Consider the following 25,170-nt stretch of genomic DNA (forward strand, 5'->3'; position numbering starts at 1 on the left):
AAAGATACAACTATGTTGGTGCATATAACGGGGTCTTCTTAACGTCAACAAAAAATGATGCACATGGTTCTTATTTTTCTGTTTTAGCACCAAAATAAACGTTTTGCTTTACCTCCCTGGAACTTCTTAAAGTCGCAGCGCTTTGCAGAGGGAAAAAACAGGCCAAGAGGGAGAGGGGCCCAGCTAGCGACAACACACAGGCGACAGAGCAGAGCAGCCAAGTTGCAGGAGGAACCCCGGCGGGGCGGACCACAGGCGGGCGCAGGGCGGCGTGGGCCACGCCTCAGTCCAGGCGCGGGGCCGCCGGGAGCGGGGCGGGGACAAGGCGCCGCTGCAACGCCGGATCCCGTGACCGCGCGCCCCGCCCGCTGCCGCCATGCAGTCCCCGGCGGTGCTCGTCACCTCCAGGTGAGCGGGACCCCATCGCCGCGCCGCCCTCGGGCAGCTCGGAGGCCAGGAGCGCCTGGGCCGAGGGGCAGACGCCGGCGGCCGAGGCCCAGAGCCCGCGCCCCGCGCCCCTGCCCCCTCCGCCGTCCTGCGGGAGAGGTGGCGCGGCGCCCAGTGTATGGGATAAAGAAACCGAGGTTCCCAGAGGGTCAAGAGCGCGCTCAGAACCCGGTGGAAGACCGGGAACGAGCGGCTTCTGCGCAGGCTAGAGGGAGTCTCTGACTTCTGTGCTTTAAGGTTCCCGGAATCCAGACACACCCACAGCACCTTGCAGCGCTCCGCGAGTGCCCGGCTGGTGCGGGGTGCCGGGCAGGAGGGAAAGGGGAAGGAGGCTGCAGGTGCCAAGGGCCGGCAAAAAGTTGAGGTTGCCATGGGAACACAGCGCTCCCTCCCTCAGCCCCAACCCCTGTGTGTCGTGCTGGAGGCTGCACAGCCCAAGCCTCAGGGCAGTGGCAGGCAGTGTGTGTGTACCCGAGGTGTGATCTGGAGGGCACTGCGGGAAGACACATCCTGGCAAGGCAGGAAAGGCCTTGGGTGTTAAAAGCTGTGAAGGGATTTACTTGGTGTGCTGGTGTGTGCCCCACACTTGCTCAGAAACCTGCTGGCAAGCCAGTGTGTTGTGCACAGCTGTGTTACTCACCCAGGTGACTGTCAGGTGACAGTAGGTATGGGGGTTTGCTTGTATGGTCAGTTGGCTTCCAGCACCCACTCCCTCTTGGCTCTTCGCTGAGTGAAGAGGCCCCCCAAAAGATGCTGTGGCGGGAGTGGAATGAATGTGGCAGAGAAGACAGCAAGAGCCTGAGGGTGAGGATCAGGGCAGGGGGAGTTTGTCAGGTGAGCAGGTGGGCCTGAGAGCAGGGGACAGGTGAGCAGACAGGTGGCTGTGGGAGCTGCAGTGACATCCTTTGGCTGCTGTGTGGACCTGGGTTGTGGCCAGGCAGAGCCATCAGGGGGTCCTGCAAGACTCCATGGGGTGGCAGGGGACTGGGTTCTTGGCGGGTTCTGTAGATTCAGCTTTCCCCTTCGCTGATGGGGACTACAGAAGTGTCAGTGAGTGAAAGGCTCTTGTCCTGTGTTACTCCAAGAGTGAGGGGCTGGGAGATGGCAGGGGGCAAGTGTAAGAGGAAGCGGCAGTGGTGTTGGTCTGGATATGTTCATTTTCAGGATCCAGTTCCAAGCGAGCATGGCGGCAAAGGTCTGCACTAACTGGAGTTTAGGAGCCATCCACCTGCTAATGATCTTGAAAGCCTTGAACCGGGGTGTGATTACCTGGGGAGCCATGCCTCAAATGACAAGGTCAGAGGCAGGAGCTGTGGGCAAGAATGGGGGGACCACTCAGGAAGGCTGAGCAAGAATGGCTGGGGAAGGTGTTGCACCCAGATTTTGAGATCCTCAGAAAATCATCAGGAGTTTGAAGTTGATGCAAACACATAAGGGCGGTTTATTCAGGCTGGCCTAGGTTCCCAGCCTCACGCCTGCCCAGCGGGACAGGGGAGGGGCAGCAGCTGAAGCAGCAGCAGGAGACAGGGCAGAAGGGGCAGAAAAAAAGGGCTGAGGTTCAGCAGCACAGGGTTTTTATACATTTCAGGCCAATTCCACACAATTCCACGGTCATGATTGGTCAGTTTAACTGTTAACTTTTGAAAGGAGCAAGTTGGTGGGTTTGAAGCAAGCAGCTTTCAAAAAGTACAAACTGGTGGGCTAGAGGGTGGTGAGCAACTTTTATCCAACATGCACACCAGGGGGTCTGCTCCTTGAGCAGTGCTCTGCCTACTTGACTTGCCAGGTGTCACATAGACTGTCAGGCCTGGAGTTCACACAGCCCCCAGCCGAGCAAGCAAGGCAGTAATCACAAAAGCAGAAAACACTAACGTGCTTCAAAGGCAAGGGAGAGGCGAGAGAGTGTCTCAGCGACAGGTGCTTCCTGCTGGGGTGTGAGATTCGGAAATCTCACATGCACGCCCTGGTGTGGGATGGGGGACGCAGCCTACACATGCCCTGGTGTGGGATGGGGATAGGGACGCAGCCTACACATGCCCTGGTGTGGGATGGGGGATGCAGCCTACACACGCCCTGGTGTGGGATGGGGGACGCAGCCTACACATGCCCTGGTGTGGGATGGGGGACGCAGCCCCGGTCTTCTCAGAGAAGCCTTTCTTGGTGGCTTTGTGCACTGCCTAGCTCAGCCTGTGGGAGTTGCACTGAGCAGTCCCTAGAGCTGTACCTTTTTTTTTTATGATGATGATGATGGTGACATAGTTGATCAGGGTGGAAAAGGTTAAGGACCAGGGGAAAGTGGGTGAGACCACTGTTTACCTGTTTTCTTTTTCTTCTTCCTGTATCCGGGGTGGGGGGAGGGGAGGAGGTATACAATGAGCCTTCCAACCACCTCAGTACCTGGGGATGGGGAAGAGCCACCCTATCATCCCAAGGTCCCCATTTGGAGCATGTTCTGAGAGTTCTGTTCAAGTGGTTTCAATAGTGTGGGATGCTAGTGATATCGCCACTCCAAGGATGAGGAAATCCTTCCAAGTCCAAGGTCAGTTGGCTGACATAGTCCGTCTCAGTCTCCATTTGCCCAGAAGTTTGCTGTCAAGCTTCACTGGGGTAGTTGGTCAGTTTGTTCAGCCCTTCTGCAAGCCAGTGGGTGCTGAGGCCCAGCTTCGCCCCACCTACCACATGTTCGGCTCCCACACACACCAGGGAGAGCTGCAGCCCAGTCAGAGTGACCCCCAGTAACCCCCACTGGACTGGCTCCCAGCTCTGGTTCCTGTGCCTGCCAACATGTACAGTGGACTGGTCAGGTATGTCCCATATCCCGTTCAGATCTTGTATATATCATTGGACATTGAAGCCTAATTCATCCCAGCCAACTCCACCCTCCAACCCACACTCATGCCAGTGGGTGCCACTGCCTCTCCAGCTAGACCCACCCCAGTCTTGGTTCTTTTGCTCACAGTGGGAGTTACAGCCCATTCGAGGGGTGCCCAAAGCCTCCCCACTGGATCCATTTCTTGTCCCAGATCTTGCACTCTCCAGATGGTTCTTCAGTCTAGCTCAACAGGATTTGCCCCTAGTCCCAGCACTTGCCAGCTGATGCTGCAGCGAAGTCCAACCCTCCTGCCCTTACTCTGGCTCATGCCTGTACCAGTGGATACAGTCGGGTAGCCCAGCCTGGCTCTCTCCTTAACCCAGTTCACATGTAGGCCAACAGATGTTATAGCCCTGCCTGGCCTGGTCTGCCCCCAGTTCCAGCTCTCACGCTCACTGGCAAGAGCAGTGGCCCAGCAGGGGCGTCCCCACTGCTTCCCTACTGGGCTTGCTTATACACATACACACACCCAGTCTCGCTTGTACTGGTGGATGCTATGGCCCAGTCTAGTGTAGCCTGTCTCACCTCAGCATTTACTGGCAGTGTTGTAGCCTTGCCTAGTCTACCCCTGTTCCAGTTCATACTGGCAGGTACAGCCACCTATCCTGGTGCAGTCAGTACCCAGTTCCGGCCCTAATGTGAACTGGCTGGTGCTGCGACCATACCTGCCTGTCTTGCACCCTATCCTGGTTCTCAGATCTGCCCGTGGGTGTTATAAACTGGCCCTCCCCCAGATCTGAGCCACACCTATGCCGGTAGGTACTATAACCTGGTCTGGTCTGAGCTGCTTCTTGCCTTAGTTCTTGCGCAGAGCTGCACTCTAGCATGTGTGCCCTCCCAGCCTGCCCAGATGGGGAACCAGCATAGCTGTCTCCTGCAACCTCACCCACAGGGCCTGTCCTGGCCTGCCCTGATCTCCCTGGCTCCTGGCACCTCTGTTGCCCTCTGGCTGACTGAAGAGGCCTGTCTTCCCTATTTCCCTGGTGTGTTTTATCCTAGCATTCTCCATGCAGGCCCAGGACCACCTCAGAGTCTGTGAGACTTCTGATGTGTGCAAGACCCCGGATCCATCCCTACCTCTATCTGTTCATGCGGAGAGCTCACCTTGGTCCCGAAGCAGCCCAAAGACAAGGAAGGTCCAGGCCTTTGCAAGCCTCCTAAGGGGGCAGCAAGTAGCAGGGCCGGTGGCTGCACAGTGACCAGGTCCTGTGGGCTTCAGGAAGCCCATGACTGGGACCTGAACTAGGATTTCTGTCTTTCCCATTGGCAGGCGTGTCCAGAATGTCCACACGGGCCTCGACCTGAGCGTGCCCCAGCACCAGGAGGTGCGCGGCAAGATGATGTCCGGTCATGTGGAGTACCAGATCCTCGTGGTGACCCGGCTGGCGGCGTTCAAGTTGGCTAAGCACAAGCCTGACGATGTTGTCCAGTTTTTGGTGAGTTGGGGAGGGGGTTGTGTTTGACCCAGGGGCCCCAGGGGGCAGCTGCTGCTCAAGAGAGTGTGAGCAATGTTGCGCGCTTCCCGAGGGTCAGACTGTGTCACATGGGTGGGCCTCAGATGCCCGCAGTCCACATATAGACTTGCGAAGAGATGGGGTCAGTGACCAATGCACATGGCAGACTCTCCGTGTGGAGAGATGGCGCTGACCTTCCGGGGAAGAGTGAGCTCTGAGCAGGTCGGACTGGAGCCCGAGAAGAGTGTCCAGCAGGGGGCGCAGTGGCTCAGACGCGTGGCCACTGCCACAGGGCTTTGCATCAGGAGCTCTGAGCAGGTGCATTTGTGGTCCCGACGTGAAGCAGAAGGTGAGGCTAGATAACTGGCAGCATCCCGGGCATGCCTGGACTTGTCCTGCAACCAAGGAGGAACTTTAAGTAGGGAAGTGACGTGGTCCCCTTTGCCAGTCTGGCTGGAGAGTAGAGCTGGATTGGAAGGAACAAGGCTGAGGGTAGGGAACGCAGTTATAAGGTTGGGACAGTCACAACCCCCGCCCCCACCCTGCCGCCAGGTGGAGGGCTTGGAGCAGAACACCTGTGGCCGGCAAGGATGTGGGCACCAGCGGAGGGTGGCACAGGGTAAATGGCATGCATCTAACCTACTGCTTCCACCAAAGGATGCTGGGCGACCGGAGAGCAGATCCGACGGGGGATGTGGTGTGTGTGAAGGGTCCCCCTCCACATGGCTGGAGCTCAGGATGAGTCAGGCCTAAGGCTCGAAGCCTCAGCAAGGAGGTGATACTCCAAGCCTGGTGGTGGATGGAGTTGCCTGGAGAACCGACATGGAGGGTGGAGAGGAGGCTGGGGAGGAGAAGTGTGCCACTGGGGCAGGAGAATGAGAGCCGGACCCCTGTGGGGTCAGTGGGCAAGGAGGCAGAGGAGTGCCTCCTGCAGGGCTGCACACCATTGGCTCTGAATCTCCCAGCAGCCGAAGCCAAAAAGGGGAACAGTGAATTGCCTGACTTTGGTGATTTATTAAAAATGACACAGTGTCCTAAAAGACTGTGGGACGCAGATCCGTGTGCAAGTGGCAGTGCTGTTCTTTGGTGACTGCGGCTTCTGCAGTCAGCAAGAACGGAGCTGTCCCTGCAGGTGAGGTCCAGGCGGGCTCCGAGGGGCCTCTGCCCTGCACAGCCTGGGCTTAGCAGGGAGGTCAGCACCCCCATGGCTTCAGGGGGAGGAGCCGAAGAGGAAGAAGGCTGATTCCCACCGCCCCCCTGCACTCTGGGGACTGGGGAGCGCGGGGCCAGCCCCCCATCCTGCAGCGCTGGCCATGCTGGCTGTGCTGCTGGCATGTCCCAAAGCACTTGCAGGGGTTGAGGAAAATGCACTCTGCGGCTGTCGCCTACACTTGAACTCCCTCTCATATGTCCTGCCTTAGCTGAAAGAATGAATGAACACTTTACCTGTCCCCTTTAAGGAGATGGAAATGCTTTAGCATGAACATGTGGTTAATTGCCACCCCTGGAGTTGAGCCGGGTCCGGGTAGTGCCGGTGCCATGAGCCTGGTGAATGCCCCGGCATGTGCTGCTGTGCAGGGGGCTTCTGTGGCCCTTGCCATCTGCCTGGAGCCAGCAGAGCTGGCACACCGGGGCAACAGATCAGTGCGAGACTCTCCCTCGTTCCCTTCATACGCAGTTTCTCTCTCTTGACCTTTGCTTGCTGCTGAGAGGCCCTGGGTGGACCGTGAGGATGAATGTTGAGCCATGTGAGAACTTCAGCTTCCTCTCCCAGCCAGCCCTGGCTTTAATGGGCTCTGTGGAAACAGCCTGCTTGGAGCAGTTCAGGCCAACAGGGGTCGCTCAGCCACCATCTCTGCCTGCTCACTGCTTGCTCAGGACCAGGTGGAGCCCACGCTGCCAATCCCCATAAAAACATCGCTGGCCTGGCTTGCAGGACTGTTCCCAGGTCAACAGCGGTATGCTGCAGCTCCTGTCCCAGCTGACTGCTGCTGCAGTGCCTGTGAGCGCAGGGGACAGCGCCGGTTAGACGAGTGTGTACGCTGTGTGCATAGCCCATGCCAAGAGTCACTGGTTCTTCCTGAGCCCAGAGCACGGGCACACCTGACCTCTCAGTCATCCGTGCTTCACCCCTGCCCTGCCACAGAGAGTGGCGAGGCCAGAGGAGCTGGGAGTCAGGGGCTCGGGGCATGGTGGGGACACACAGAGCAGTGGCTGTCCTTGTCACTGGAACACCTGTGCCATGGCTGCCACCCCCTGTGCCACCGAGATCTGTCCTGTTGTCCCCATTCAGCAGACCAAGCACACAGCAAGAGCTGGAGGCATGGACCTGCGAGCCCTTGGCTCCTTAGGAGATGTGGAGAGAGGCTGAGGCAGGGCTGGCAGTCAGCCCAAGGTACACAATACTATCTCCTGGTGGCAGCCGGAGCCTGGCTGGCTTCTTCATGGTTCCAGTGTGCAAAGGCTGCCGTGGGCCAGGCTGCAACCTGCTCTGGCTATGTCTGGCTGCACTGTGTGGCGGCGTGGGAAGATGCCGCTGGCTGGTGGGGAATGGTGACGAGGCTGCTGCAGGAAGATGTGCCGAGGGCCTGCTGAGCATGCCCAGGAGGTCTAGGAAGGACACGGTGACAGTGGTGGCCTGCAGGCCAGGCAGGGGCCGCATGCCGGAGTCTGTGCCTAGAATCATACCATTGTCACATCTTTCTTTTGGACTCCTGGGGCTTTCAGTATTGACTAGGAGGGAAACTGAGGCAGGGAACCGGAACGTGGAGAGGAGCAGCTGGCCTGGGCATGCTGCTGGGGGGGTGGTGTCTGGTGGGGTAACAGGTGTTGTTCATCTTACTGCTCACTCAGGTAACAGCCTGCCCCTCCCATTCCAGGTCTCCAAGAAGTACAGCGAGATTGAGGAGTTTTACCAGAAGCTGAGTGCCCGCCCCGCGGCTGCCAGCCTTCCCCCGCTGCCCAGGAAGGTGCTGTTCGTTGGAGAGGCGGACATCCGGGAGAGGAGAGCCATGTTTGATGAGATCCTGCGCCGCATCTCTGAGGATGCTGAGTTGGCCAGCAGCCCAGAGCTGCTGGAATTCTTAGGTAGCCCTTGGGCCCTGTCGCCCATCCCCGAGGCCTCCCCAGCCTCTCTGCCCCGGGCTGGGTGAGGTGACCCTCGGCTGGCTGCCTGGGTCACTGGCCCTGACACCTGTAGGCCTCATTGTGGCAGAGAAGACTTCCAGGGCCTGTGGTCTGGGGGGTCACATGTGTTTAACTTAGGACGTCTTGCAAGGAGTGACCACACCGCAGCTTTCCGGGCCAGCACTGTCGTGACGGCGCTGCGGCCTGTGTGTGCACACGCATGTTTGCGCACGCGCACAACTTCCCCCTCTTCTCTTTTCAGTCTTACCTGGAAGCCCGTGAGGGGTGGTGAGCATGCCATGAGTAAGCTCACAAGTGGGGTGCCTAGAACGGGCTCTTACGCAGTCAGTGGTGGATGCAAACTCTCACGTGGGGACCAAGCACAGGCCTTGCAAGCACTTGGGCCATCCGCTGCTGCTTTCCCAGGTTCATTTCCAAGGAGCTGGATTGGAAGCAGAGCAGCCCAGATTTGAACCAACACTCTGCTATGGAAGTTTAACCCACTGTGCTGCCACAAGGCCCTTGAGTGTTACAGAATGTCCTTTTACGTGTGTGTGTGTGTGTGTGCCTGTGTACAATGGAGGGGGTTCACACAGTACACACCTCGTTGTGTTCCTGCCCTCTATCTCTGTTGGTCCATGTGGTATCCCCCCACTTGCTTTCACACTGAGTGCATCTGCCTGTTTTCAACTCCCAGCAGAAGCTGGTGTTGAAACTCCCCGGCCCATCCCAATCATCCCAGGGAGTGGCCACTCTGATTGTCGCCTTTCTGAGGTGGCAGTGACCGAGTCACAGAGACATACAGTGGCTTATTCAAAGTCACACAGTGAGCGGGCAGCTTGGCTGGGATCTGGGCTCAGCGTGTTCCCAGCGCCTTGTTCATAATGACTGGGCGATTCTGCCTCATGGGCCGGCCGTTTCCTGTGCATTTAAGGCACCCCTCCTGGTCAGCCTTGGCTGCAGGGAGGCGCTGCCCACTCCGGGAGGATAGAAATGAAAGTGGAACAGGATTTTTTCTGGGGCTCCGGTCCTCAGGGGACTGTTCTGCACAGGACATGAACCCTGGGCACCTGAGACACTTGCACTTGCTGAAGGAGGTGCTGGGACACGGAGGAGCTCCTGGATAAAGCGACACCAGACAGAGGGCACACGTGCATGAGCTGCAGCCTCCTGGCTTTGGCCAGGACCAGCCCTGGCTGACTGTCTCACTTTAGAGCAGTGCTTTCATTGAAACTCTTGGTCGACTACTGAGAGCCTCCCAGCTCCAAGGCCAGCAAGGATTTGTAGAGAAAGTTGAGAGCAAATGAACCCATTTTTGTTTTTGTAAAGAATATTTACTTACTTATTTAAGAGGCTGAGAAGGACAAGAAGAGCTTACATATTCTGGGTCACTCCCCGAACGCGACAACATCCAGGGTGAGCTTAGGACAAACCCAGGAGTCAGGAGCTTCCTCCAGCTCTCCCACGTGGGTGCAGGAGCCCAGCGACTGGAGCCATCCTCCACTGCTTTCCCAGGCCTTGAGCAGGGAGCTGGATAGGAAGTAGAGCAGCCAGGACTCGAACCAGCACTGCTCTTCCACTGCATCACGAAGCCAACTCCATGCAACAGACACTTTTTATGAAACATGTAGGGAATAAAAGCCAAGGCAGTGAATCCACAGAAGGCTTGGGCAGGACAGGGTCGCAGAGCCCGGGCTGCTCTGTGCCCTCACCCAGGCTTCCCTGCTCTTCCTGCCTGTCCCCAGGAGGACTTCGCCGGTGTTCCAGAGGGAGAGGGCTGGGGGGTGCAGCAGCACAACCATTCTGTCCTGCCCTTGGGGTCCTCACCTCTCCAGCAGGTACAATCACTGTCTCCCAGGTTCTGCGAGAGACGTTCCTTACGTGGAACTGAAAATGTAGAGCTGTCAGCAGCCTGCACTCCGTGCACTCCAAGCTTTTCAGTGTGGGGCGAATGCTTTAGAAAGTGGGTGCCTGGCAGGACACTGCCCAGGCCCTGGGAGGGGATGAACAGGACGTCACAGCCGGTGGGTCTCAAGCACTCTATGGGTGGGACTGGCCCTACCACTTCACAGAGACATCTGTTCTTGGGTGTGTGAGTGTGTGTGTGTGTGGCCATACCAGGCTGCTGTGGAAGTTTCTGGATACTTGCTGTTTGCTGACCTCATCATGGACACCTGGCTATGGGTTACAGGGAAGTGCTGATTTCAGTCACTTGGCAGCAGAGTGACCACAACTTGTTCTGGGACCTTCCCTGTGCTCGCTGTGCACTCAGCCCTTGCCGCTCTAACCACATAGAATCATGGAGCCAGTCCCTGCCCATGGTGGGGCTGGTAGAGCTCCTTGCCATGCCCCACAGCTGTCACAGGGCTCTGAAATGTCAGCCTGTTGGAGTTGCCCTGGATGCTAGCTGCTTGGCACCACCACTAGCTCAGTGGGCATGCTGGCAGCATTCCTGGAGCATTGCCTCTGTCTTATTGGGAAGCTCCTGTTTGTGACTGCTCTGATCTGGGCTTCGCTACTGCTGTCAGCCATATCACCCACCCCATCACCTCCCGTCCACCTGTGCCCCCCTCCTCGGCTCAGGCAGATGGTGATCCTAGGAAGCTGCAGGGGTTCTGGGGCTGTACACCCAGCAAGGGAGGGTGCCGTCTGGCAAGGTACGGAGGGCATCAAGCACCCCATTTGTCTTCCTCTGCAGGGACCAGATCGCCAGGGGCCGCGGGGCTGCCCAGCAGAGAGTTCTCAATCCTGAACAATGCTGACAGCCAGGCCAGGGGCCAGGAGGAGGCATTTGACTTCTTTGAGCCGCAGGAACAAACAGCAGGCGAGGGACCAGCCAACCTGGGCCTGAAGGGCAAGGAGACAGACAAGGCTCTGGAAGCAGAAGAGGAAGAGGAGGAGGAGGAGGCACTGGATCCCCTAGGCATCCTGCGGTAGGTCTCCCCTCCTTGCCAGGACACCCTCCTGATTATATACCAGCTTCCTGCACACAGGCCTCAGCACCCTCCCCCTGTCCTGGGCCACCTGCTCCCTGAGGGTTAGGATCCTGGCTTGCCGGGATAGAAGGCTTGCTCTCCACATGCCCTTGGAAGTGCTGTGTCCTTGTCTGCCCCTCCCTGGTCACAGGCTATCCCCCTACCCACCCCTGGTACTAAGGCCTGGCAGAGCTGCCCCCGGATAGCCCTGTGGCCTGGGCCCCTCTCCCAGGAAGTCTGGTTCTCCAGCCGGGGCACTCGTGCCTGGGAAGCTGGAGGATTGGCCCGGCCCTGCATCCCTGCAGGGTGGATGTAGGGCCTCAGGAATCTTGTGGCTACAGGAGACTTGTACTGTTGGTGCTCACTGCACGTGATACCAGGAGGCCATGCGTTGGGGTGCCCTGGCCAGTGTACTGGGTCCCCTTCACATATCACATACACATTTGTACTCGTACACCTGCATACATTCACACCTGCAGGCACAAACCCCGTGGCTAGCCCTGCTTGCCTCCGCTCCTGCTCCTTCTCTTGCCGTGGTTGGAGTTGGAGGCTGCAGGGGGCCAGGGGAGGACGGAGAGCGGTGTCCTGGAGCACCTTGGCACACAGTCGATCCCAAGACTAGGTTCCTCCTCTGGAGGAGGGCTTAGGCCTGAAGGAGAGGCAGCTAGGATGGTGGACCAATGTGGGGAGAGGCCTTGTCCACTGCGCGACCCCTCTCCAACTTTATTTTGCTAAGGGAGAGGCATTTGCCTTTCTGCTCCGGTTGCTCCAAGTAACCACTCACAGTGCCAAATGGAGGCGGCCTGGTGTCAGCCTCAGACTGCAAGATGCTCTGAGCAAAACGGCTCCTTTTTGGGGTAGGAAAATGCTCTTTGGGGTTGGCCTGGGTCTCCTTGAATTTCCCATGGGGTCTGGTAGTGATCCACATGGTCGGGAATGTGCCCACTGGCTTGGGACCACCTGCCACCAGCTCCAAGCCCCATACACCAGCTGAGCCTCATTCCTGAACCCTAGGAAAGCTTTGTCGCAAGGGCCAAGACCCTCTCCTGGCCATGTTTGTACAGGACCCTGGACTTGCCTGGAGTTCTTACATTTTTCAGGAGTAACAGGTGCTGTGCTTGCAAGCTTACTAATTTCAGGGCACTGGGCTAGCATTTACTCGCTTGGTGCTGTTTAACCCTCGAGTCAGCAGTTCTGAGATGTTCTTGCCATGACTCTCAGTATGAATTGTAAGGTATGCCATGACCCAGGACATGCTTGTGCACACATGTGTCCAGAGCTCCTGGGGAAGCTTCCCCACAGCAGTGAGCCGGGGGGTGTCTATTCTGTTTCACCTTTTGGAGAAGGTGGGCATTAGTAGGCTGCCCCTGGGATCCATCATGGATGCTGCTTGGGAAATGGAAGTTGGGAGGCTGACTTTGGCCTTACCCTCGTTTCATGTAGTAGGAGCTTTGCAGCCAGGTAGCTCACCCACATTCCCAGGTAGCAGGGCCCCGCAGGTGTCCCCCTTTCACAGATGGAAACAGCAAGGGCAGAAGGTTCAGAGCAGGTTTCCTCGTGGGCCCCCCTGCACTCACTAGGTGGGTCCAGGCCCCATTAGGTGGGCAGCAGCCTGCTCTTTGCAGGGGATCCACCCAGCCACCTACGTTCTGCATGCATCCTTTTCCATCCTACACCCCAAGTTCCCCTGCAGATGCAGCAGCCTTCATCCCCAGCTGTGACTGCACCCTATCCTGGCCTGGTTCTGGAGCAGGCAGTATCCGCACGTCAGGTGCCGGTCGTTCCTGGTCATGGCCACAGTGAGGCGATGTGGCTCCACTGCAGAATCGCCTGAAAGGGTGGGAGTTGCCCACACAAAGCAGGGCCTGTGTTCCTTTGTCTTTCCAGCCTGGCTTGGATTGAGGGGGGGAAATGGGGGCCGTGACTCCTCTTTAAACAGCACTCAGAGGTTGGGAAAACCTTACCTGGGCCCTTTCGACACTGCCGCTGCCTGCGTTCACCGGGATCTTCCTCTGTCCCTGTGCCATCCTGCCGACTGCAGACATGGAGCTGCCTGGGGGCTGCTGTCTGCTCGGCCTCCTCGCTTAGTGCTCCCTGGTCAGCGCCTCCCTGGTTGGATACTGGTTTTGTGTTTAGCTTCCCATATCAGGGACCTCACGGTTCTGAGAAAGCTGAAGTTCTTTTCTCATTGGTCAGTCTTCTGCTGACCACACTCTGCCAGACCGTGGTGCCTGTTAATGTGGAAACGGGGACACGGGGCAAAGGCCGTGTGCCCTCCGAGCGAGCCCGTCTTGGTGCTGGGGTCAGGTGTTGGGGGCTGAGCAGTGCAGGGGGTGCTGTTCTGTGACTCCCCTGTTTGTAGTCTGGGTGCTAGGCTGTGCAGACCGTGCCTTCCTGAGTGTCTGGACTGCTCGCTGAGGTCCCCGTCTGCAAGGGCAAGGCCCGGCCGCTACAGGAACAGGAGGGACATGTGTGAGTGTGAGTGCACGCGTGTGTGCTGTGTACAGCTTCTCCCGGATGCATACCCCATTGCTCGGTACTCCTGCTTCCTGGGGACCCCAGGAAAGGTCTAGAAGGAGAGCTGACTCCTTTCGGACAAAGCCCCTCTGCTCCTCTAAACTCCACCTGGCCAAGGCCTCCCCTGCCCTCCTTGTCGCCCTGCCACTTCTCTGACCACAGGAGCCATCTCCGGGTCCCTGAGCGCCCCGGGATGGCTGGCTTCCGCGTGAACACACCTCAGCCAGGCTCCCCAAATCCCCTCAAAGGGGTGGCCTTCCTGTGGCCTCAGTGGTAACACTTAGATGTGTCTTTGCAAAGCTGTGCTGTTGCATGTTTATTTTTTTTTTAACATATAGGTTTTGCTTAATTGTCCTTAAAATAGCATGTGGTCTTCTATAAAAATATCTTCTTCCCTGTGTTTGGATGGAAGGGTTGCTGCAGAATGGGGCTGTTGTTTGGGATGCCTCTAGATTTGTTAACCACAGTGAGGTGGTCCCCAAGGTGTCAGGAGCTCCCTCCTCTTGGCTAATGGCACTGCCATCGCTCCTGGAACGGGGGTCCTCTCTGATGTCCCAGTTTGCCTGCCGGCCCCCGGGCCTCCCCTAGACCAGCTGGGATTCTTGGGCCTCTCCGACTGCCTGGACTCTGGGGCAGTTCCCATGCAAGTTCATGTTTAAAAGCCCCAGAAGTCAGATCCCACCAGTCTCAGAGATGCCCAAAGGGAAGCGTGGAGACTGGCAGCCCCGTCTGTACTTGCTACAGCCTACCGCCGCGTGGCGCCTCAGAGAGGGCTGTGCAGGGCCCGTCCTTTACCTCCTGTCCCCACCTCCTGCTCCCCCTGGAGCTTGCACAGCGGTGCTGGCTGGCCTGCTGTTTCCTACTGACCAGGTAAGGAAGTCCGTTCCATGAAGCCCATGGCCTGTAGGTTGCCTCTGACTTGCCTGCAGCCCTGTCCTCTGCTCACCCCTTGGCAAGGGCCACAGTCCCCCCTGCCCTGTGGGTCGTGCCAACTTGCCCTCACACCCTCCTCCTCCTCCTGCCCTGCTATTGGCCTGGCCATGTCCTCCCTGGCATCATCACAAGCCTCTGCCTGTCCTCCGATCACTGTTACCAGAGCATGCCTACACCGCACGGAGTGGGGCCCCTGCTTGGCCTGTAGGAGCTTCGGAGCTGTCAGCCTCAGTAGCCGGTGCCTCTCTCCCCGTGTGCTGCCTGTGGAGTGCGGCACAACTTGCGCCTCCATCTCCTGACAGACCCTCCTGGCAGGAGAGCTGGAGGTCTGTGAGCATCCTAAGTTCAGGGGAGCCCTGGTGTACCCCAGAAAGCAGGAGCTGCAGGCGTGTTTGCTGCACGCTATGCTTAATGCCGCTGTGCCCCTGCTGACCAGAGTGTCATCATTGTGGGCCTTCCTGCCTGTGGTCACGTCGGTGAGCGCTTTGTTTCTGGTCGGTGTGGGGCGATGTAGCAGGAGAGGAGGAGAAGGGGCAGAGAGCGAGGCAAAGCCGAGGCTTGGAGGCCTGAGTGAGGGGCCTTGCGGATGCAGTCTGTGACCCTGTCACTGAGGTCGGAGACCAGCGTCACCCTGGGTGGGTCTTTCTGCCCCCGTCACCGTCCCTGTCACGGCCGATGGGCACGTTTACTTGGGCCTTGTCTGACCCCACATAAGGCTCTGCTCCCACAGACAGGGCACCAAAAAAGCTGCCACAAGGATCTGAGCCCACTGTGCCCTCCCCATCCCAATGCCGCCCCTGCCTTACATCTGAGAGATCCTGGGAGGCTTGCGGGGGCACTCATGCCCATCGATACCCAAGTCAGGACTTCTTGGAGAGTGACTGGTGGGCCCGCCTGTCTGAAACACCCATGCTTCTGCCTTTAGCCTTCGAATTTGCTGCATGCCAGGCCATCACTGCCTCCAGGAGGCCCTCCCTTTAGTTCTTAGACCAGGTTGGCTGCAGTACCCTGGCTGTTTGGAGTGGGCTGCTCTGTGTGTGTCTGTGTGTGTGTCTGTGTGTGTCTGTGTGTGTGTCTGTGTGTGTCTGTGTGTGTATGTGTCTGTGTGTGTCTGTGTGTGTGTCTGTGTGTGTCTGTGTGTGTATGTGTGTGTGTCTGTGTGTGTGTATGTGTGTGTCTGTGTGTGTCTGTGTGTGTATGTGTCTGTGTGTGTCTGTGTGTGTGTGTCTGTGTGTGTGTGTCTCTGTGTGTGTGTGTCTGTGTGTGTGCGCACATGCTTCTCAAGCAGCCCCACGTGACAGCCATGTACTTTATATCAGATGTCTCCAGGGAAAAAGACAAGGACTTCGCCTCATTGCAAAGCTAGGCTTGGCTTGTGCTAGCAGGGCCCAAAGTCCTGTGTGGAGATGCGCATGGCCTCCCTGGAGACAGCTTGCAGCCATTTTCTGTCTCACTGCCTTTGTTCCTAGACGGCTGGTGTTGAATGGCAACAGCTGCGAGCAGGCTGCCCCATAGGGCCCAGTGGCTACGTAGGATGTGGTTTTGCTGTGCAGGAGCCATGGGTGGGGCCTGCTTGATGTTGACCTGGGTATTGGGGAGCATGGGGATGAAGCTTTGGGTGGAAGGGGGTCATGAAGTTGCCCTACTGGGCCTGCAGTCCAGGTGCTGGTGCACCTGGGGCTGCCTCCAGCCCTTACCACTGCTCTCCCTGCTGGATCCAGAAACAGGGCCCAAACAGAGGGAGGCTGTGGTGGATAATTCAGGGACAGAGAGGCAGCGGGCAGAGCTCCTGAGCCCCTGGGCTGACCATGTGGCTCACAGCCCCTCTGAACGTGACATTCTGCTGAGGGCTGGGCATTCCTTACAGGCTTGTGCCTCAGGTCCCTGTGCTTTGTCCCTGCCGAGAATCGTCCCTCGCCACCCTGCCTGCTCATGACACATCACAGGGGACAGGCCAGAGCACAGAGCCCTGAGTACACTTGCCTGTGCCCCGTTCCCAGCCTGCCCCGGCGGATACTCCACAGCTCTAACCTGCCATTCTCTCCCGCAGCAAGTTGTGGGGCCTGGCCAGGTTGTTCTGTCCCACAGCCATCCTGCAGCAGCGGCAGGAGGCCAGCACGCCTGGTTGTCCCCCACAGTCTGGAGTCGGGACTGTGGGAAAGCTGCCTCCTAAGCAGCCCGCCCTCTGCACCCACGCTGGATATTTTTCCACCATAGCTTAATCTGTGTTACACTGAGGGCAGCGCCAGGCTCAGCCCGGTTTGGCCACACAGTGTTGCCAGCATGAGCTCAGACGGTGACCTCAGTCCAGTGGAACGGCCCGCCAGGCAGACGGGCATGTGGAGTTCAGTTTCCAGTAAGAAGCTTCTTTTTCTGTGCAGGAACCTTGCATGGCTGATGTGGGCATCAAAAGCAGAGATTGGCTCAGTTTGTTAAAAGCACAGCCATGCTTGTTCACTCATTTACTGGCTTATAGGCTGTATTGCTCACAATGGACCATGAATACCCAGCATGGCAGCCACACCCACTTCTCTGCCCCAGAACTCCCTCCATAACAGGACCAAAGGGGAGCTGACTCCCAGAGGGCCCCTCTGAAGGAGGACTGCCTGGCAGAACCAAAGTATCTGCTAGGAAGACAGTGACCACATGATTCCAAGGAGCCGGTAAGGGGCTAAAGGGATGCACCTGTTACTTTCTGCCCTTGGGCCCAGGCCTGACCACATGTACCCCATCACCAAGTGGCTGTGGAGTGTGGCTCTCTGTGCTGGCCCCTGCAGGCTGGGACCAGGCAGCCTCCCCTTTCTTGGGAAACAGAGCGTGTCCTCCGTGCAGTAGGCCGAGCGGTCAAGGTTGAGGCCAGGTGCTCGCTTTTCGTGGCTCTTCTCGACCGTGGCCACCGCCCAGAGCCAGGGTCTCAGCACCATGTCAGCAGATCACTGGTAAGTCCCTTTTTGGCCCAGGTTCAGGCCTGCCTGCTGCAGACTGCTGGCTGGCCCTCTGAGGACAGCCTTGCTGATCTCTCTAGGCTGCCCTGTTCAGGCCCCTCCAGGCCTTCCTGAGCCCTGCCACGGTCCTGGGCTTCGCGAACCCTCAGTGTCCTGCAGGCCCCCATTGAGGCTGGGTGCCTGGTTGGGCTGGGCAGGCCTCCTGAGCTCCTGTGAGGAAATCCCCACCTTGAGTTTTGTCTGTGCCCAGCTCCAAGAAGCCCAAGAAGCACACTAAGGGGAACATGGCGACAGCCCAGCCCTCGGCCCGGCCCCGGCCCCGGCTCACCCTCTTTGATGAGGAGGTGGACCCTGACCAGGAGCTCTTCAACCCGGGCAAGAAGCTTTCCCCCCGGGGCCTTGCAGAGGAGGAGCCCAGCACAGACCGTAAGTACCCTGGGGTGTGTCCTGCTCGGCCTCAGAAGCTTCCCCACTGCGTGGAACATTTGAGAGCTACACTCTGCCGTGGGAGAGACAGCCCTCTGTGTTGCCTGGCTTCCATCTGGAGTGGCTGGGCCCCAAGAACAAACTGAATACAGGTCTCCTGTCCAGGCTGAAGGTCTCAGGGTGCTGTGGGGACCCAGGTCGTCACATGCCAATGGTTCAGGAGCCGGAGGTGAGAGCAAAGCTGAACCCAAGCACCAGTCCCTCCTTGGGGCACTGTGACAGACATCCTGGTGGAGGCGCTGCAGGGCGGGGCTGCACTTGAGCTGGGCCAAGGTTTCTGGGGTCTCTGAACATAGGCCACAATTAGTGTTGTGGGGGAAGCTGTGAGCAGTGCAGGCAGATGGGCTGGGGGAGTCCAGGCTGCTGGGAGGCAGGGAGTGTGGTGGGAGCCGTGTCTGTGCCCCTGCAGCCCTGTACCCTGGTACTGGGTGAACTCAGTGGCTGGCACTAAAAGGCAGAGCAACCTTGGGGGGGGCCTGGCTGCACTGAACAAGGGGGCACAAAAGGCAGAGGGAACTGGAGCAGGTGGTGGAGGGCAGGGGTTCCTGGCCCTCAGCGAGCCATCGTCCCCTGCTTATCCTCCTCCTATCCCAGCTGCCCCTGCTTTTCTGGATTTCTCACGCAGTCTCCTGGGTGCCCTGTGAAGCCAAGCGCGGCTAGCTTGACCCTGCACCTGGCACCGAGGCCAGTCCAGGACTCCCTCTTACTACTCTGCCGCTGCCTCCACCCGCAGCCCTGAAGCTGTTTGAGGATCCTGACCTTGGCGGGGCTGTCCCCCTGGGTGACCCGTTACTGCTGCCAGCTGCCTGGGAGAGAGGAGTGCTCACATCTGGCCTGGGCCTTGGGGCTGCCACGGAGGAGCTGTTCAGGTACTGCCAGTCCCGGCTCCAGAAGAGCTAAGGACCCATTGCCTGTCCTGCTGCTGCAGGGGGTCTCAGTGGCCTTGCGGGGAGGAGGTGGTGCCTCTGCGTGGCCCAGAAGTGGGGTGCGGCTCTAGGAGGAGCTCACCCTGGAGCAGCCTGGCCAGTTCCAGCTAGAGAGAGTGAGTTTCACGCACACCACAGTTTATACAAAGGATCATGAAGCGACATAATGGCAGGGCCAAGTGTCACTAGGCTGAGCAAGTCTTGGTGGCACACGGATCTCCTGAGGGAGCAAAGCACAGATGTCATGTGCAGTGGCCTGTTCATCAGGGGTGGGCTGTGGAGCACGAACAGGGAGGAAGTTGCAAGAGAGAGAGTGGGGAATGATGGCTGAGCTGCCATGTCCCTGCCCTGTGCTGGCCCCTCCTCCCTGTGGGGGATTCTGGGAATCTGGGGAGAAGAGGCTGCAGGTTCTCCCTGCTTCTGTGTGTGCATGTCCCCAGGCTGCAGGGGCACCCGACTGACCAGAAGCTCAGCCTCAGGAGCCCCACGCATGCAGTCCCAGGAAGCGGTCCCCTGTTCCCCTCATCAGCAGCTTTGGGCTAATGAGCCTAAGTCACTGTGTCCCCAAGGCCTCTGGCATCTCCCGCTTCCACATGGCCTCACCCCTGACGCTTGGCAGTCAGGGAGTAATCAGGGAGTATTGTTGGGGGGTGAGTGGGGAGGGGAGAAACCAAGGCACAGGGAAGCGGCTGTGGGGGCCAGCCCCGGGGGGTGGCAGGGCCAGCATGCACTGGTGCCTGTGGGGCTGTGCACGTGGGGTCTTTGTGGCATCACTTACTCTATGTCCATGCAGTGCAGCATTGACAGCAACCTGCAAGGGGGTCCTGAGGCTGGGTGGGTCAGGGACACGCATGGTGAGCACGGTGCTGGCTGTCCTGTGGTGCCACTTGGCACTTCAGGTACTCACTGGGCCCCAGGAACCTCCCACAGCACACCTGGCAAATCTCCCCCATACCCCTTCTGTTCACAGACATCTTGCAGTGCGGAAGCCACTTGTTGAGAGCTGGAGCCTGTGACCAGGCCAGCAGTGGTCAGCTCCCTGTAATGAAAGCCTCCCCAGTGGCTTGGGCTTCCAAATCTGCACTCACTGCATCGCTGGCCATGGCCTTGGCTATCCTCAGGCAGTGTACGGTGGTGCTGAGCATGACTCCAGCCATACCGGCCAACTGCTGACTTTGAACTTGGCACCTCACCAGTTGACCTCTCCCCAGCTAGACCTGGCTAAAGAAGAGCCATGGCCTTGGCGTCCATGGAACCTGTTGTTAGCCCTGACCCATGGAGCCCAGGGGTAGCAGGGTGCTCAGAAAGGGGGGTCGCAGGGTGTCACCCACTTGCACCCACCTCCAAGCAGTTGCAGCTTCCGTTCTGGTCTCCTGGGGACTTGCTGCTGCACCAAGCAGTGTCATGCTGGACTCTGCCACATGCCACAGGCTGCCACTTTGTTTCGGCAAGGGCCTCTGTTTGAGGACAATTTGAACTTTTCCAAGGGAGGATGCAGGGACAAGTGGTACCTGTCCCTGCACAGAGAGACTGAAGGCACAACTGGGGTTTCAGGATCAGCCTGGCCTCCTGAATGCAGTGGAACCTGAGGTGGGCTGGTGGCCTAGGCTGGGCTGCCTCTGGACCAGAAGGACACTCATGTCCATTTCCCTGCTGCCCACGAGGGCTCTGGATTCTCTCAGGAGGGCTGTGCAGGACACTGGGGGAGCAGACAGGGCTGGCTTCAACAGCTGGAGCAGCACTGGGAGACAGCCCCGCTGGGAAGCTGTGTCAAGCACCACCCCTCACCACCACCATGCACACAACCTCTTCCAGGTCTTGCAGAACCAGGGCCATTCTGTTGAAAGACACCCCCTCTATCCTGCCCCCTGCCAGCCTTTCCAGCATCCATGCTGCCCTGGGATGCCTGGCTTGGGCAGGAAGCCTGCCTGCCTCCTCCCACAGCTCCCTTTCCACCTCCAGATTCCCAGCTCGCTCCCGCTCCCACTTCCTGCTGGGCGCAAGCTCCCAGGAAGCTGGCCCAGACTACTGTGCACTAACCCCCACCCACCCTATCCACCGACCCTCTGTGAAGGCCAGCCCCTTCTCTGGACTCCTGTAGCTACTCCTCAGGCCCTTTTCAGCCTTACTGGGCCAGTGTGCTCCACATGGACAATCGAGGTGGTCACTCCTTAAAATCTTACCATGTTTTGTGCAGCCCCCGCTCCCAGCAGGGAGCCTTCCCTGCACCCCCAGAAAGCGGGTGCAACAACTCTCTCCATTCTTGACTGAGCTGATCCAGACAGGAGATCCTGGGAGTCTGGCAGAGCAAGAGCCAGCCCCACTTGATAGACAAGAAGACTGAGGCCCAGGCAGAGGAGATGGAGGACCAGGGGTGATGGAGTCACAGGTGCAGAAGAGGAACCGGTTGTGCCAGGCAGGGCTGTGCCTCTGTGCCAGGCGGGGCCGCCCTGCTTGTGTTGCAGATGACAAATGTGACACTTGCAATGGCCAAGTGGCCCTTAGGACATCCGCCTTCCGTGCCCGAGCCCTCCCTCATATGCCCCAGTGTGGCAGGTGTTGGTACCATGAGACACAAGGAGAAGCTTGGCCTGCAGCTGGCCGCTGTGTAGATGCCGTATACACCTGCCACACAGGGGCCACATTCCTGATTTTTCTGGCTGTGGGGCACCACCTTGTGCCTTAGTTTGCACATCTGTGAAATGAGACTGACAGGTGTTTTGAGATGAAATGAGTCAAGGCACGTGGACACCCCTGGCTGTGGCAGGGATCCCGTGGCTGGGGGGTGTAGTGGGCTGTGTGACTTTCACCATGCATCTGCCGCTACCAAGAGCTCCCCCTGCTAGAGTGTGGGCCATGGGCGGAGCATCCCTTCCTGCCAGTCTGTACCAGGGACCAGCACCATGCCATGGCCTGTGGTCCTGCCCACCAAGGGGCCATGTCAGAGCCTTGGTGCCTCAGTGGCTCGGCACCCCTCCTTCAGGTTCTCTCTGGCTGCACTTGGGCTGGCTGAGACCTCGGCTTTGGAGTCTGGACCCCAGGACTCAGGCACTGCCATGCACTGTCCCCCACGGCTCCTCTTCCTGTCTGCCAGGGGCCGTGAGGGTGAAGAAGATCATGCATCCAAGGCACCAGGCACAGAGCCACCCACAGTCTCAGTGGTAGTTGTTTCTGATGGGGCTGCAGGGGCCAGCGCCTTTGCAGTGGGCTTGCCAAAGGAGCATCCCTCTGGAGGTGATGAGGGGCTGGATGCTACAGGGGAGAGAGGAGATGGGTATTGCCTTTTGGCTCCTCTCCAGGGTAGGCCCAGCACCCACGCAGGGAGTGGCATTTCTGGGGGTCTTACTGTTTTGGTGGAGGATGATGATGCTCAGCACTACTCCCCTTGGTCCCTCAGGGTTGAAGAGGACTTGGACCAGATTCTGAACCTGGGGGCTGACCCCCAGCCCAAGCCCAAGCCCCAGCCAAAGCCCAAGCCGCCGGTGGCAGCTAAGCCAGCACTACCCAGGAAACCAGCTGTGCCCCCCACAGCACGTCCGCTGGAAGCCATGGCAGAGCTGCCGAAGCAGCAGCCGCAGGTCCACGCCATGGACGAGATGGACATCTTGCAATACATCCAGGACCATGACACCTCGGCCCAGGAGGCCCCCAGCCTCTTCTGACCCCCACCTGATGCTGGACCTGGTCTGGTGACCCTGCTGTGGATGCCAGTGTGAGTGGGGAGGCACCCTTGGCAGGCCAGGACTTCTCCCAGGGGAGGGAACCCTGAGCCCTAGGACCCTCTGCCACGTTGCTCTCTTTCTCCCGGGTGGAGGTCTGGGTGGAACCTGGCAGGTGTAGACAGCAAAGCTCACTGCAGGAGGGAAGGCTACCCTGTTCCAGTCCACGTGGACCTGGAAAGGAGCCGGGAGCCCGGCCCCCAGGATGAGCTGAAATTGGAAAATGGGTAACCCTAGGAGGGTGTCCTACAAACAGGGAGATCTGCCCACCTGTGCCCTCTGATTTTGCTAACCCAGTGTAAGGGAGGCTGGCTTGGACCTGGGGCAGGATTTGGGAGGTCTCTGTGCCAGGCCAGACTGGAGTCTGCTCAGGATGGCTGCTGGAGGCCTGCAGCCCCTGCCAGAGCCTCCCAGGAGAGGGCCTCTGGGCAGGGAGCCCAGCCATTGGCCATGTTAATACGAACTGCTCCTGTTCCAAATACAGTTACTAAGGGGATGAGTGGAATTCCTGCCAGGCCCTCCCCTTTCCCCCTCTTCCTCTCTCAGGAAGGGCCTGGCCAGCCACTGGCCTCCTCAGACCCAGCCCACAGCCTTCTTGGGCCTCTGTGCACAGAGCCAACACCTGCCACTGCCCCCTGCAGCGGAGCAGCCTGTGGCACTCCCCGTAGCTCGGCCTGGGCCTGGGGATGGGCTTCCTGCTCTGGGACCCTCCTGCCACCAAGGGGACAGAATACCCTCAGGCTTCTGCTCCAAGGCCTCCTGGTCCAGGGTCCTAGACTTGCTGGGTAACCTGTCCCCAGGGTTGTCCTGGGGCCTTGTGCCAGGCAGGCCAATGCCTTAAACGTTTCCCAGGCCCCCAGAGCCCAGCCCACAGGCTTGGGCACCACCATACATGCTCAGGAGGCCCTCAGCATACCTTCATGGGTATGTTCTTCACATACAACACTGACTTTTAATGAAACGCAGCTGTTGACCTGCCACCCTGCAATCCCAGAGCCAGCCCCAAGGAGCCCCTAGGTCACACAGGACCTCCCTGGGCCAGGACCTGCAGGACTGGGAGTCCTGAGTCTGAGCTGTCCCCTGTCACCTGCCCAGAGCGAGAGGATATCAGAGGTCTAGGAGTGGAGTTGACTCCTGCCCCGCCTGTCTTCCCTGGACTCAGGGTGCCCCTCCCAGGGTTGGAGCTGGCTTGAGGGCAGCAACCACCCAGGCCGCTACTCCCTCACCTCTCACCTCCCAGCATCCAGCCTGAGGCCCCACACTTTGGCTCACTCCACAAGAGGCCACCCCCCTGGTTCTGACCCCAGCTCTCCCTCAGCCTCCCCTTCTCTCCCCTCCCACCTCCCAGCGGCACTGGATGATGTAACAAAGAAGCAGGGTGTTGGTACAGGGCCTGGGCCTCTGCTGGGTCCCCCTGCCGTGGGCCCATCCTCCTCCGTGCCGTGTGCTCTTGACATGTGGGTGAAGCGTGTGCTCCCCAAAGACGCATTTTCCAGTTGTAGTTTGTTGCCACAAGCCCATGGGATGCTGTCCTATCAGTTGACCCAGTCATCCCGTGCAGTCCTGTGCCTGAGCTGAGGGACCAAAAGGGGTTGTCCTTGAAAACCGTGGGGTCAGGGCAGGTGCTTGGGGCAGCACTTCAGCTGTCGCCAGAAGTGCCCCATCCCATAGCCAAGTGCCTGATTGGAGTCCCAGCTCCGGTTGCTGACCCAGCTTCCTGCTCATGTGCACCCAGGGAAACCTCACGTTCTGATCCCTGCCACCCATGTGGGAGATCCAACTGAGGTCCAGGTGCCTGGTTTTCAGTCTGACCAGCTCTAGTGGTTGGGGAGTAAACCAACAAAGATTTTCTCTCTTTTGCTCTTTTTTTCTCTCTCTGCTCAACCCACACCCACCCTTTCTGCCTTTTGAATTAAATGTTTTTAACAAAATAAATACATTTTTAAACAAAACCATGGATGCAACCAGAGCCGTGCCTCCACCTCCCAGGCTGCTGCTGAGTAGGAGAGGGAGGGCACTGGGCAGTTTTGTCCATGTATGTCCCGAGCCAGGGGCCCAGTGCCTGGTGACTGCACTGCCAGGACATCTGTTGTCACCCCAGTCCTCTCTTCCTGCTTCTCTGCCCCAGCACTGGCCTGGCTCCTGCACCGTTTCCTGGGCTCGGGTCTGGGCCCCTGGAATGCGTGGCTGGGCTGTTGTGGAAGTGACCGCCCTGCCCGAGAGCCTGCAGCTGACGGTTTATTAGTTTTCAGCTTCATCTGGGACAGTAACACTTGTTTGTTTTTAAGCCTGCTGCGAGGCTGTGAACAGGATGTGCCGTCTGTGGCTGGCGTCCCACGCTCCCTCCTCCCCTCCCACCATTGTCCTCTCAGGAAGCCATAAACTCAGGCCAGTTCTCCTGGAAAGCCCCCGAGTTGGGGCGGGTCCTGGCTGGGCCCGTGTTGTGGGCTCTACTGCGAAGCGTCCACCTGTCCAACTGTAGGGACCCATGAGCTTGTCAGTGTCGTGTGTCTGCCTACTGAATGACCCTGAGGTGCAAGCCCTCGTGCCGGATACAGAAGAGCGGGCAAAGTCCAGCAGCTCTTTGGGCCCTGTGGCTTCTGTTCCCTGGTGGGCAACAACTTTGGGCTGTGGATAGAGCAGCCAGTATTAGTTTCCTAGGTCAGCAGCAACTCAGCTCAGCACATGCTGGAATAGAGGAGGCCCAGCAGGGCTACCATCATGTCCTCCGGACAGTGGCCCTGGCTGGACAGCAGGTGCCTCCCAGTGC

General features: G+C 58.8%; 1 protein-coding gene across 1 annotated transcript; it reads left to right on the forward strand.

The window, feature by feature from the left end:
- Window positions 1-293: 293 nt before the first annotated feature.
- Window positions 294-23,616, forward strand: HS1BP3 (HCLS1 binding protein 3). The gene is made up of 7 exons (XM_058668224.1): window positions 294-408; window positions 4,590-4,755; window positions 7,653-7,860; window positions 10,598-10,832; window positions 17,520-17,695; window positions 18,489-18,624; window positions 22,079-23,616. The coding sequence occupies exons 1-7, from the start codon at window positions 377-379 to the stop codon at window positions 22,341-22,343; spliced, it is 1,218 nt and encodes a 405-aa protein (XP_058524207.1). The 5' UTR covers window positions 294-376; the 3' UTR covers window positions 22,344-23,616.
- Window positions 23,617-25,170: the final 1,554 nt, after the last annotated feature.

Source organism: Ochotona princeps, chromosome 8, assembly GCF_030435755.1.
Source record: "Ochotona princeps isolate mOchPri1 chromosome 8, mOchPri1.hap1, whole genome shotgun sequence".
NCBI lineage: Eukaryota > Metazoa > Chordata > Mammalia > Lagomorpha > Ochotonidae > Ochotona > Ochotona princeps.